The sequence below is a fragment of the Mirounga leonina genome, unplaced genomic scaffold, assembly GCF_011800145.1.
Source record: "Mirounga leonina isolate KUSES-001 unplaced genomic scaffold, KU_Mleo_1.0 Mir_115, whole genome shotgun sequence".
Classification (NCBI taxonomy): domain Eukaryota; kingdom Metazoa; phylum Chordata; class Mammalia; order Carnivora; family Phocidae; genus Mirounga; species Mirounga leonina.
This window is the reverse complement of record NW_023270268.1, coordinates 12,494,651-12,507,507: the sequence shown is the minus strand read 5'-3', so window position 1 is coordinate 12,507,507 and position 12,857 is coordinate 12,494,651. Positions and strand designations below refer to the sequence as shown.

At 41.3% G+C, this 12,857-nt stretch overlaps 1 protein-coding gene across 2 annotated transcripts in view; it reads right to left on the bottom strand.

Annotated features, from left to right (window-relative positions):
• Nucleotides 1-12,857, bottom strand: part of GADL1 (glutamate decarboxylase like 1) — a 161,713-nt gene that overhangs the window by 109,301 nt on the left and 39,555 nt on the right. For both annotated transcript variants that reach the window (XM_034993301.1, XM_034993292.1), the window contains exons 7-9: nt 8,595-8,674; nt 8,418-8,472; nt 2,805-2,921 (exon numbers count right to left, since the gene is read on the bottom strand). In XM_034993301.1, the coding sequence (XP_034849192.1) occupies nt 2,805-2,921; nt 8,418-8,472; nt 8,595-8,674 (252 nt within the window). The remainder of the gene's footprint in view (nt 1-2,804; nt 2,922-8,417; nt 8,473-8,594; nt 8,675-12,857) is intronic.

The following is a 12,857-nucleotide window of genomic DNA, read 5'->3' as shown; positions in this document are numbered from 1 at the left end:
GAGGTTTTTCAACTCAGGGAGGGCTGTCATTTAGGGAGCTAGGCCTACCTGTTGGGCACCACACTTACCATGTTACTTAACATTTTTCTCTTTAATTCATTAGTTAAGAAATTAATAGTAAGACCAATCCACACAGGGAAGTGGAGGCAAGGGTGGAATTGAGATCTGGCAGCTTCTAAAGCCCCTGACTTTAAATACAGTGTTTCCTACCTCCCCTGGGACTTGGAACGAAGAGTGGGTGGGACACGTCGGGACGCTCTGCTGGGAGCGCCAGGCTTCGCAGCAGCCACAGCCTCTGCCTCAGAGAAGAGCCAGACCAGCCAGAACTTTCTAGTCTGAGGCAGAGGCTGAAGTAACATTTGCCCTCTTGGAGAAAGAGAAAACTAAAGTTTTCCTTATGCTGCTGTGTAAAGAAGCATTGTAATTAACCAAACATAAGACACTATCCAATGTAAGAGTCACCATTTTTTATGTACCACAAAGAAAGAAAAAAAAAATGACATCAGCATACCAACTTCAGCTCCGTTAAAATGTAAACAAAATCAGTGCATCTTAGAATGAATAAAATATGTTACATATGCAGGGCAACTTGATTTTATGAAACACCCAGGAGGATGAGCAACCATAATTACAGTTAAAAAAATAAATAAATAAAGTAGATGCCAGTTTTAATATTTTAAAGGATTTTTAAAATATTTTCTAGAAAATTTCAAACAGGCCAAGGTAACTACTGCAATTTTGTTGATTTTTATCTTTAAGGTTAATAAACTATACATGGTGTATGAAGTTTCTTCAAGATAAGCTACATGCTCCTTTATCAAATTTTATCAACAGTTTCAATGTTATTACAATAACAATATAATGTAATATTACCTTATATCCAGCCTGTCATATTAAAGCATGAGTGAATATTGTCTCAATGTGAGAGTTAATTTCTTAACCAGGTCAGATAAACTGCTGTCCAATTCTGTCTAATACTACTAGATGCCTACTATGTGCAAATCGAATAATTTGTGTGGCTTAAACATATCCTCATAAAAGTGTTTCCTTCAAAAATCCCACTTTCAGGTTTGTTTTAAAAAATCTAGGGAGGTTTTCATTCATACTTCTAAGTCACAATTCTCTCTGAGCCTCTCTCAAGTCTCTTAATCTCACTCCCAATTTAGAAACTGCTGTACTTGCAATGCTTTGCATAAACTATATAATCCATATTTGATGTTTCTTTTATGAGAATGGAATTTTTAAGTACAACTGCTGATAGATTTGATTTTTCCCCCTTATTTCCACAGTCACAAAGTAGTCACTTCATATCATCTTTTAGGACATAATGTATTATTATGCTCCGAAGTCTATAAAAATCAGTAAGATAAAAGTTGAAATGTGAACAGATACAAATGCTACAATCCCATTTAAAGTCACAAATAATCCACCTGAAGGATTGCCACTGGCACACTAATAGAGCCCGGAACTCGACTGAGCTTTATATCATGGCTGCTTTTACCGAGCATTAGCATATGCTTAATGAAAGCCTTGAGCTGCTGAAAAATTCTCTCTGTAATGAAGACACTTTGCTTTGAAAGCCTAAGATCATACAAACTATAAAAGTATGTGTAGGTATATCCCCCAAATGCTGTTACCTTCCGTTCAAAAAGTCAGAAATAGCATTCTTTCTTTTTCTGCCAAGTAGGCTATGAATCACTCACTTACCAGAAGAAAGTTCCCTACAGTGTCATCAGCAAGTTCAAAACCGTCCCTTCTACTGGATTGAATCAAACTAATTAACTCCTAGTTTTACCAAAAAAAAAAAAAAAAGAAGAAGAAGAAGAAGAAAAAAGAAAACCCAAAAAGCTCAACAAGCATTCATAACTGTCTGAATTCAGATTTTTAACCCTGGATGAGTAGAATTTAAAGAGTTACCTTTAATTAAGAAAAAAATTTATTATGAACAACCCCAGGACTTACAAAATTAGTTAGAAAAAAAAAAAGCCAATTCTTTAAGTCAGAAAATTATGAAGAATGTAAGTTATCCCAATCCCTCTCAAATAATTATCTATGATGCGGGGCGCCTGGGTGGCTCAGTCGTTAAGCGTCCGCCTTCGGCTCAGGTCATGATCCCAGGGTCCTGGGATCGAGCCCCGCATCGGACTCCCTGCTCAGTGGGAAGCCTGCTTCTCCCTCTCCCACTCCCCCTGCTTGTGTTCCCTCTCTCGCTGTGTCTCTCTCTGTCAAATAAATAAATAAATAAAATCTTTAAAAAAAAAATTATCTATGATGGATCCAGATAAAACCTGCTTTAATGAGAGCATGCAATTATTAATGCAGCTGTTTGCATTTGCCGGCTGATTGGAATCATGTAATTGCAGAGCTACAAGATACTTTACAGACCACATCAGCCTCTTCCCTCTTTATAAATGAAACCAAAGCCCAAACAGCTAAGGTTGCAATGAAGAAGAGGCTGATTGGAGCCCAAAGTCAAAGTCTCTTGATTTTGTAGTTCAATGTGTCCCTCATCCCGTGCTGCCTCAGTGACAGCAGATGCAAGGGACCAAAGAGAATGGTTCGTGGGAGAAGAGGAAATAAAATGGAATCTGGAAAACAAAACCAAAACTTACATCAAGCCTTGGCATCTTCTTCTCTATTACCTTATGGAAAAAAGCAGATTTATTTCCCTTAATTAGAAATACACACTTAAATAAAAGTAGCTGGGGACCTCACGTCTAGTTTCTGAGAACACAAAAGATTTCCCACCAAAGCTGCAAATAGACTAGAAAGTTAACCCGATGCACACATACAAATGCACTTACGTCCACATGAAGCCAGAGGCCATGCCTCTCACAGATGTCTGCTATTTCATCCAGAGGATCAAAGGCTCCCAACACAGTTGTACCAGACGTGGCACAGACGAGAAACGGAGCTGCTCCCTGTGAGGAGGATCCACACACAAGAACCGTCACCATCACCACTAAGTCTGTCCTGTAGTAGGTTGGTAAACATAATGTTTATGCAGCCAAAAATTTATCTGGTTCCTTTGGAGGTAACCATTCAGACACAGTGTTTTTCAGCTTCTCTACAATATGGTCCCTTGTCCTTTCCAAGAGGTCAAGGAAACCAAGACAATGCTATGACAACAAGAGTCTTTTTTCCCAACTCCACATGCACCTTTAACTGTTTTTACTCTCATTTTCTTTCTGAAGTGTTTTCTGTTCTTTAGATTTCCCACATACAGAGTGAGTAACCTCCACTGCAATTGTAAAATGGCCTTCTGTGTGATTCCTACCTCCTTTTGGGGGTGATTCACTGGGTCCCGAACGCCAGCATTGTTACACCTCCACAGAATAAAAACAAAGATGACTGGAAAATAAACAGCGCGAGGTGCAAACCACAGAGGTCTGTCTGCCTGTCTCCTTATCAAGTAAGTGCAGTTGCAAAACAAAGAGAGTGATCAGGTACAAATTGGCAACAAATGGGGATAGTGTAACCTCATTGGGATACACTTTCCAAAATGGGTGCCCCAACAGAGAAATCCATTAGAATGTTCTAGAAAAGAGAACCTGCATCACTCCTACCATGACTCTGCCTCTTCATACAGCTGATGGCTGCACCTTATAGAGTGAAGAGGTGCCGGAGGGCAACAGAGGTGGGCGGGGAGAAGGGAGACTGTGGGAACACACACAGAGATGGATGGTAATTCCGGCCAAGCTAGCCAAGCACCCTGGCCCCATAAGGAACTTTATAGCAGCCAGGTAGAGAGAGGTGCATGAGGTGGTTTCCTCACAGATTTGCCCCAGCATGTCAGCAAAGATGTACTGCTCACTGTGGAAGTGCCCTGGAGGGACAATTTGCAGACAAAGGTAGGGGTGGGGGAAGGGATGAGAACCCTAAGACTAGAGCACTTGAGGACTAAGGGACAAGAGCGTTCCCTGCCTATAAAAGTCATTTTACCTCCATTTAGGATGGAGTCATTTTGTTCTCTCAGTTTTATCTTAAAGCTCAGTTGTTCTTGCAATATATTTTTATGTCCCATTTAATGTGAGGAGTTATTCCTTTTGAATCAGACTCCTTCCAATTTAACTGACCTTTGACAGAAAGAAGTTATTTCTCAATAGAAAGTGGAGCAGAGCAATGACACTTGGGCCACATCTTTAAATCGAGATGCAAAGGAAACAAAGCGATGGTACCCAATGAATCCATTTGCCATCTGGGGAGACGGTTGTGACACATGGAATCCAGTCCACAGGAAACTGTTAGAGCAGGGCCAGTGGGTGATGGAGCCCCTGGGGAACCACCTCCTTTGGGAATTCTTCCCTGTGCTCAACTACCCACAGATTACATCTTTATCATGTCAGTGACCAAAATAAAATGAGACCAGATTTACATCAATCATTAAAAGGAAGAGAAAAAGTAATTTCCTAAAAACACGGAAGGTGTCTTTAATGTTTGGAGTGTTCCTCGTAAACTATGTGACACCCTGGCAGTTGTGAGAAAATACTTTTGCAAGCTATTACAGCCTATTAATGAGTTTTCCTCACCTTTTTAACAATCTAGCTATAAATATCAGGCCCCAGAATCAAACTTTTGCAACCTGGATTTAACCTTCCAACTTTCTTTTTTTTTTTTTCCTTTCTCGTATCTCCTGCTATTAATGAGAAAATTCAGTGGAAACAGTATTGATTGTGTGCTGCTGATGAACTGTATTCCCTAAGGAAGTTTGTCATGTGAAACAATCATACACAAAAATACTTTCAAATATTCAGCAGTTATACGAGTCTGATCTTTTCATGAGAACTTTAGAACCTCTGATGCTGGGCACCTGGGTGGCTCAGTTGGTTAAGAGACTGCCTTCAGCTCAGGTCATGATCCCAGGGTCCTGGGATCGAGCCCCACATCGGGCTCCCTGCTCTGCGGGGAGCCTGCTTCTCCCTCTCCCACTCCCCCTGCTTGTGTTCCCTCTCTCGCTGTGTCTCTCTCTGTCAAATAAATAAATAAAATCTTTAAAAAAAAAAAAAAGAACCCCTGATGCTCTGTGGTTTTCACCATCTTTGGAATGGCGTCAAGTAAAGGTCACTGCTCAACAGATTTTTAATGGATTGTGGTGGGCCAGGGAAATGAATCCCAGCAGGAAAAAAAAAATTGATGTACTATCCCCACACCTGTAACAATACGAACTCAAAGCTTGACACAAAAGAGCTAGGTCTAAAGCTATTAAAAAAATAAATAAATAAACTATTCACCAGATATTATCTCAGAATGGATACGAGGTTTGTCCTTGGTGAATCCAGGCTCAAGTTTTAACTAACTTGAAAGAAAACTGAGGAGACATACCAACTCTCACTCCATGGCCCTACTTTTAAATGCGCCTAAAGCAAGTTTCACTTTTTCAAAACTCCTCTTTTCAAGTTCTCAACTTTAGGATATGTCAGTTTCATGTACTTTCATTGCCAAAACAAACAAAAATTTGTACAATGAAAATAACAATGACTGCCGTGGAATAAAACCCACCAAATATGCTAGATTATCCCTAATGATTCTAAAAAAGAAAAACCATTTTGGCTATCTTTAGGAGATGCGAAGCAACTAACTCACTATTCTGAAAACTGGTACACAAGGGGGAAGAATCAATCATTTATCCTGCCCTGGTTGTGCAAACGGTTTCCTTAGGGAAACCAAATAAGAATGAGGGAAGGTTTTCCTTCCTGGTAGTAAGCCTACTAAATGAAGGAGGAACGAGAGAACAAGTAAGAACATCACCTAATGAAATAATGGGTCTAGACAATGATCATCAATGGCAGCAAAAATCATGAGGTGAGAGGCTGATGCGGAGCTCTGTAATAGATGGACTCATAATATAAGAACCCACCGATCAATGTTAGCAAGAAAAGAGACAGGAGATGTGTCCTGATTGAAGGACAAAATGTCACCTGTGAAGCCTTCCTGGTAAAATTTCCAATCTGAATCCCACTGAGTCTCAAGATCCCACTGACTAATTACAGGAAATATAGAGAACAGATAGGTTGTACAAGGGAGGGAGCACTTAGATTCTCAAATTCTTGACATAATCTACAAGATCCACAAAACTCTTGTGGAAAACTCTACAGGACAAAGGACTCGGTTTCTTCAACAGATCAATTGCAGGGAGAGAAAAAAGGAGGAGGGAGAAGCTACAGATTAGAAAAGATTTGTGTGATGAATCAACCAAATGCAACATATGGACCTTGAATCCTTATTCAAACAAGCCAGCTATTAAAAAAATGCAAGAGGAAAAATTTTAATATAGAATAAAATTTGATGATACTAAGAATTTATTTCTTGTAATGGTGTGTGTGTGGTTTTTTCTTTTAATAAAGAGAGAGTACATACCTTTTTACAGATATACTGAACTATTTATAGATCAAATGGTATGATGTGTGAGATTTGCTTCAAACTAATCTAGTGGTGGTGGGAGCGGATGGGGTACAGAGAGAACAGAGCAGAAGCAGAACAGGGCAGAAGCTCACAGTTGTTGAAGTTGCATGATGGGTATATAGAGACTCGTTAGATTAGTTTTTATATATTTGAAATTTTCCATAATGAAAAGCTTACAATTCAAGAAGGAAAGAAAGAGAGAAAAAGAGAGGGGGGAGAGAGGAAGGAAGGAATCATATGAACCACACAGAAATCACAGTCAATATTTCCACACACCCCCCACCCCACCAAGAAGCATTAATAACATAAACAAAGTTCTCTTTGATAGGAACTTCTGTAGAAGATAAAACTAGAAAAAAAAAAAGATAAAATTAGAACACAATATCCATGGTTCACAGCAGAACAAACAGGTTGTAATATAGAATTTTACCCAAGAGTGAATGAAATCTGATCATCTGTCTCACCAAACAGGTTTCAAGTCCTCTTGTTATTGGAATATTAAAAAAGAGAGAGAGAGAGATAAATATGGATCTAAGGACACACAACTGAAGCCAGTACACCTGAATTTTTAAGTACAGGGGCGCTTGGGTGGCTCAGTCGTTAAGCGTCTGCCTTCGACTCAGGTCATGATCTCAGGGTCCTGGGATCGAGCCCCACATCGGGCTCTCTGCTCCGTGGGAAGCCTGCTTCTCCCTCTCCCACTCTCCCTGCTTGTGTTCCCTCTCTCTCTCTGTGTCTCTCTCTGTCAAATAAATAAATAAAATCTTTTTTTTAAAAAAAAGAATTTTTAAGTACAGAATTTCAAACCAAATACAGTGAACTAGCATGCTCTGGTGACAAGGTGATTTTTATGAAAAAATTAAAAATATAAAGAGTAAAATAACAGAAATGTATTAAAACAAAAAGTAAAAATAAAAGAGCCTATCTTTCTTACAGTGTGGAATCCTCTAAGGAGAGATATACCTGGGGCGCCCGGGTGGCTCAGTCAATAAGCGTCTGCCTTCCTCTCAGGTAATGATCCCAGGGTCCTGCAATCGAGCCCCATGTCAGGCTCTGTGCTCAGTGGAGAGCCTGCTTCTCCCTCTGCCCCTCCCCCTGCTTACACCCTTCTCTCTCTCTCTCTCACTGTCTCTCTCAAATAAACAAATAAAATCTTTAAACAAAACAGAACAAAAAAAGACAGAGAGAGATACTTCTCTCCCAGCTCAAAACAAGGCTTTTCAGTTGTCAGCAGCTTTAGCAGTTTCGCGCCCGACTCTGTTGCTACCTACTGGACACTTGTGGGGGAACAGTCCTGAAGCTCCGAAGCAGTGAGAGCTGTGGTGGGATGGGAGGAAGCAGTGAAGCAGGTGCACCTAATCCAGCGGGCTTTTGGTCCAAGAAGCAAGATGGCTGCCACCAAGGCAATGGAACACCTCAAAGGTGTCAGGGCCCAGCCTTGGCTGGAGTATAGCAGGTGAGTAGGGCAAGGCCTTGCCATCCCAGCAATGGCCATGCCAACTTTAATATATTGTGGCAGCTAAGGAAGAGCAGACATTCTGCCAGAGCTGACATACTAGACACAGACCCAAGACAGGGGGATGGTTCCTGTGATGGGCTTTGGGTGGAAGCAACCTGGAGCACAGACTGATCAAGAAATCGAAATCATTCTGAAGGCAACCCAGAGACAACTGGCCTGGCCTCCAGAACTTCAGCCCGTAGTTAGGTAGGAGAGTGGATGCAGGGGCCCTGCTGGAGAGGCTGGGCTCATCTTTTCAGGCTAATTCTAGGCAAGAATCGGGAATATGGTGATGTCGGCGTTTTAATAGGCTCCAGCCACCTGGGAATGAGAACATCTGAGAAACTGCACAGAACATGGAGAGCCAAGCACCTGGAAATAGAACATCTGTAAATGAGTTTTCCTATTTTAATTCTAACAAGCTCTCTTCTCTCTCCCACACACAGAAACGATTCTGGCTGTTTGCATTCCCTCCCTCATACCCAGACACGTGCCTACGTTTTCTTCCCCCTCTCACCTCTTTGCTGGCTTGCCAGATTTGCCTCTCCAGCTCCGCAGGTATCATCTTACCTCTAGGAGACACAGATTTGAGGCACTCAGGTATGTTTAGTCATGAACAAACATTGGTACTGCTTTTTAAAAAGCATGAATTCCCCCCTCCGCCCACCAGGCTTCCGGATCCTGTCCCCATTACCTTCCATCTGTTTCCACAAAGCAAACATTCTCTGTACCAATCCCTAGAAAGGAGGCTGCTTTCTTCATAGAGTAATGACACTAAATTAAAAGGGGCAAGGGGGAAAAGGAAAACATAAATACATAGCATGAAAAAAACCACTGCTTATTATCTGAAGTCATAAGGCTGAGCCCAATCTTTGGAACGTTATTGTATAAAAGAAAAAGAAAGTAGTAGTTCAAACGAGCTCCTTAATATAGCGGTTGAAAACACTGACTTTGGTTGGGATCAGAGAAACCAGGGTATAGTTTCAAGTTTTCCCAGTTACAGCTATGGAATCTTGAGAAAATAATGTACGCTCTCCAAGCCTCAGTTTGCTAATTTCAGGTGGGTGTGTCAGTGCCTAATTCATCTGCTTTTCATAGAACTCAGTGGGTTAGTATATAGTAAAAGGTTTAGCATAGAGCCTGGTCTAGGGAACAAACTTGGTCACTGGAAGCTGTTGTTTTTCCCTGACATTGAGAGAAGTTTCTCTTGATGTTACTAGTAATACTCAACATTAATGGAAACAGAATCCAGTCCACTGCTGACTCAAAACTCTCTGAGTAGGGAGTGAGACTCTGTTTCAAAAATTGCAATCGCAAACCACAGAAGAATTTAATTATTTTCAAAAGCAAACAATGGGTTATAAATGCTGATCATACACTTGACCAATCTCGTTTACTATTGAATGTAAGACTGAAATTAGACACAGAGGAATGTGGCTAAAATCATAATAACAAAAGTAATAAAAATTTATGGACACCTTACTTTATGCAGCCCTGGCATGAATAGGAGGCTAATAGGAGGCTCTAGAATTAGGTCTGGTCTAGTTCTTACTGGAAATGGTAGTATATGCCTTAGATTGTTGGGCCTTTTCTTCCCTACTACATAAAGCCTATAAAATAATTAGCATTCAAACATTGGAGATGTCACTCTTTATACATTAGTGTGGCCAGGTGGTCAATTAATTCTTTCTTGTGCCAGAAAAATGAAGGTGCTAAAGGACATTATTGTACCAAAAACCCTTAGTAATTTAATTTATAGGTATGAATACATTAAAAGAGTAGTCATGCCTTCACACTTAACTTGATATAGTCCCTCAAATGTGGTAATTTTTTTCTTCTTTTGTCAAGAAAGTTTTATTGGAAGCTCTTTTTTTTTTCAACTCTATCAAAATAAATGCAGAAGTAACATCACCAGGAAAAATGAAACCATCCTACATAATTAATTTCCAGGTATCAAATAGGACACGGCCAAATGCCTGTAGGATGCACTCACTTCCAGTTGTTAGAAGAACATGTGCATATTGAGGAGTAAGAATGTACATGAAAATGTAATTAATTCTCTACTTGCTACATCAGCCCACCCTAGCTAGGTGACATAGCCAAGGTGAATTCTTTCTCACCAGAGACTTGGACTCTAGCAACCAACTATTGATCTCATGGTGATAAAGAGTAGCCTATTCCACTGGCATTTGCCAATAAGGAAAATCACATTGCTTTGCCCTAAAAAACAGCAGAGTGTCCCCAACCAATGGGTCTGCTGAATTAAAAAACTGGTATGCTGATGAAGAGTAACTTTGGTGGGGCTATATTTGGCTACCCCAGGGCAAAGTAGAATCCAATGTCAATCTCAAATGGATAGGGACAGATAAAAAAAAAAAAATGTCTGCAAAACTGAAGTCTAAACATCTAAAGGCATCAGAGGAGGAAAAGAGCCCTGGAAGAGACAAAAAAAGAAAAAGAAAAGAAAGAAAGAAGGCAATGCTTCAGATGTGCTGAGTAGTTGCAAGGAAAGGAAAAACCTAGAAGGCCGGAGTTCAGAAGTAGCTGCTGCCTTTAGAAACAAATGGTATTTGCTCCCCTCTCTGGCAAAAGATAAGTCAGTCATTCGTTCTAAGACCCAGTCTCCCCTCCAGGTTTCATTCGTCTACGGAAGACACAAAAATCTCAGTGGGCATTTATTCCTAGAATGATGAAACAGCAAGTGCCCCTATGAAAGATAGAAGTGCACTGACATTTTCCTTTCCGGTTCCTGCAAGGATTTTTTCTTTGACCTTGGGTTTCCCAAGGAACTGCGGCTTTCCCCCTCGAGTAGATTGTGTGCTGGGCACTTGGACTCCTTCTAGGGCTGACTAGTCTGGTGCTCAAATGAGCTCCAGGTGGTGGGGAAACCAGGGTCTGCGAATGTCCTCTGTTGGGGAATGAAGAAAAGGGACATAGTACAGGGACCTCTCCAAGAGCACACAGCTGGCTCAATTCCCAAAGCAGAGTCAGAATTCAGATGGGCTACTCTATGCTCCACCTGACTTCCTAAGAAGCACCTGCTCGCTGAGGGAGAATGCCTGCACTAACATCCAAACTCCAGTCAGACTCGCCTAGACAGAAGGGCCACAAAGAGGGTGAGTGAATGAGGTATGTGAGGAGGCATGACCTTGAGAAGTGTACCCTGGTCTCTCTCGCCCCATCCCAGCCTCCATCCTGCTAGAGAGAAACAAGGCCTCCTGCTGGCTGGCCTGGGAGGTCAGGGTTTCTCTTCTTCCCTCACTTTTTAGTAGCAGACAATGATCATTACTTTATGCTGATTCCCAAAAGGACTTGAATTATAAACCTACGATTTCTTTAAATTCAAGGAATTTATATCTAACTGCTAATCAAGCCACAAATTTATTACTTTCCTCCAAAAGTCCCTTCCCTTTGGTTCCTATTCAGCCTGGGGAGGCTACTGTGGATACATGGACAGTGCAGGGGGCTCTCTCATGATGTTCCAAGTCTCCATGGACAGTGAAATTATAATCAAAACCTCAAGTATGCAAATACACCTCCAGTGGTGAGTGCATATACTCTGCATTTGATGGTACAAGTCGGGGATGGAGTGGTTACCCTGGAGGCCACACAAAACAGGAAAAAGAAGACCACCCAATAAACAGTACTGGAAAATAACCACAGGGCCTTGGCCAACACCTAAAAGCAAACAAGATTTGCAAAAAGCAAAAAGCCTAACATAGGGTTTAAGACCACTGAGGAAACACAACCGTCTTTAATTCTTTTTTTTTTAACCGATGAATTGATTTGTTGTAGTAAGTGGTGAAGGAGATTGCCAAAATATGAATTAAAATCATGCAACTACTATGACCTCAGTCTCTTTGGCAGAGCAGGGAAAGGAATGAGCAACAAGGTAGAGTCTGGATGAATGGGGTAAAAATCTGTATTTGGAGCTATCGTGTATTTGAAGCTATGGAGTTTTTCTGTGGCATTCACACTGATATGAGCTGAATGCTTGTGTCCCCTCAAAATTCATGTGTTTAATCCCTAACGCCGAATGTGGTAGGATTAGGTTGGGATGAGGTCAAGAGGGTGAGACTCTCATGGGATTACTGCCCTTATCCGGAGAGAAGACAGAGACCTCTCCCTCTGTCCCCTAGCACGAGCCCAGGAAAGGCCATGTGAGCACACTGTGGTCCCCAAACCAGGAAACAGGCTCTCATCAGATAACCAAATCTACCACCACCTTGAACTTGGACTTCCCAGCCTCCAGAACGGTGAGGAATAAATGTCAGTTTTTTAAACCAGCTGGTCTATGATATTTTGTTACAGCAGCCCAAGTAAACTAAGATGTATATTTAGTTCTTGGTTTTCTGGCTCCATCTTCTGCTGCCATGTTAGCCAGGGCATATATTTTACCTCTTTTTGCATATATATCTCCACTGGAGATAAAAAAAATAATACTAGTTCTGTTTTCCCAACTGCATGAGGTTTCAATTTCTTTTCACTCCCAATCTGCCAGCTACACCTATGTCCCTGATCTCTCCCAGGCATAATCTTTATTCTAGGCTTCCATAGAATTCCTTCCCCCTTTCCAGAGCAATTATTCCAGAAGAGACCTCAGGTACATTTTAAGCCAATGAATGAAGAAGGCAAAAGTAAAAGCACTGAGCTGAAAGCAGGGGCCCTACTGAATCAGCTTTCTCAGGCATGGGAGCAACAATTCAAAAGAAGAGACTTTGCATTTTGGATATGCTGGCTTCCTCCAACTGAAATGCCAAAGTTTGGAACCCAGAAAGGGAAACTCGACTCCATAATAATCCCAAAGTACCAAGTGTTTTCCCCAGATGTCTCCATTCCCAAACATTCTTCGCTTGCTCTAGAAAAGCTTTCACAAAGAAGGGCTGAGTTAAGATTAGAAGATTTCTTCCAGACGCCTCCCCACACTCAGCACCCACTTTGCACTTGGCACTGAACG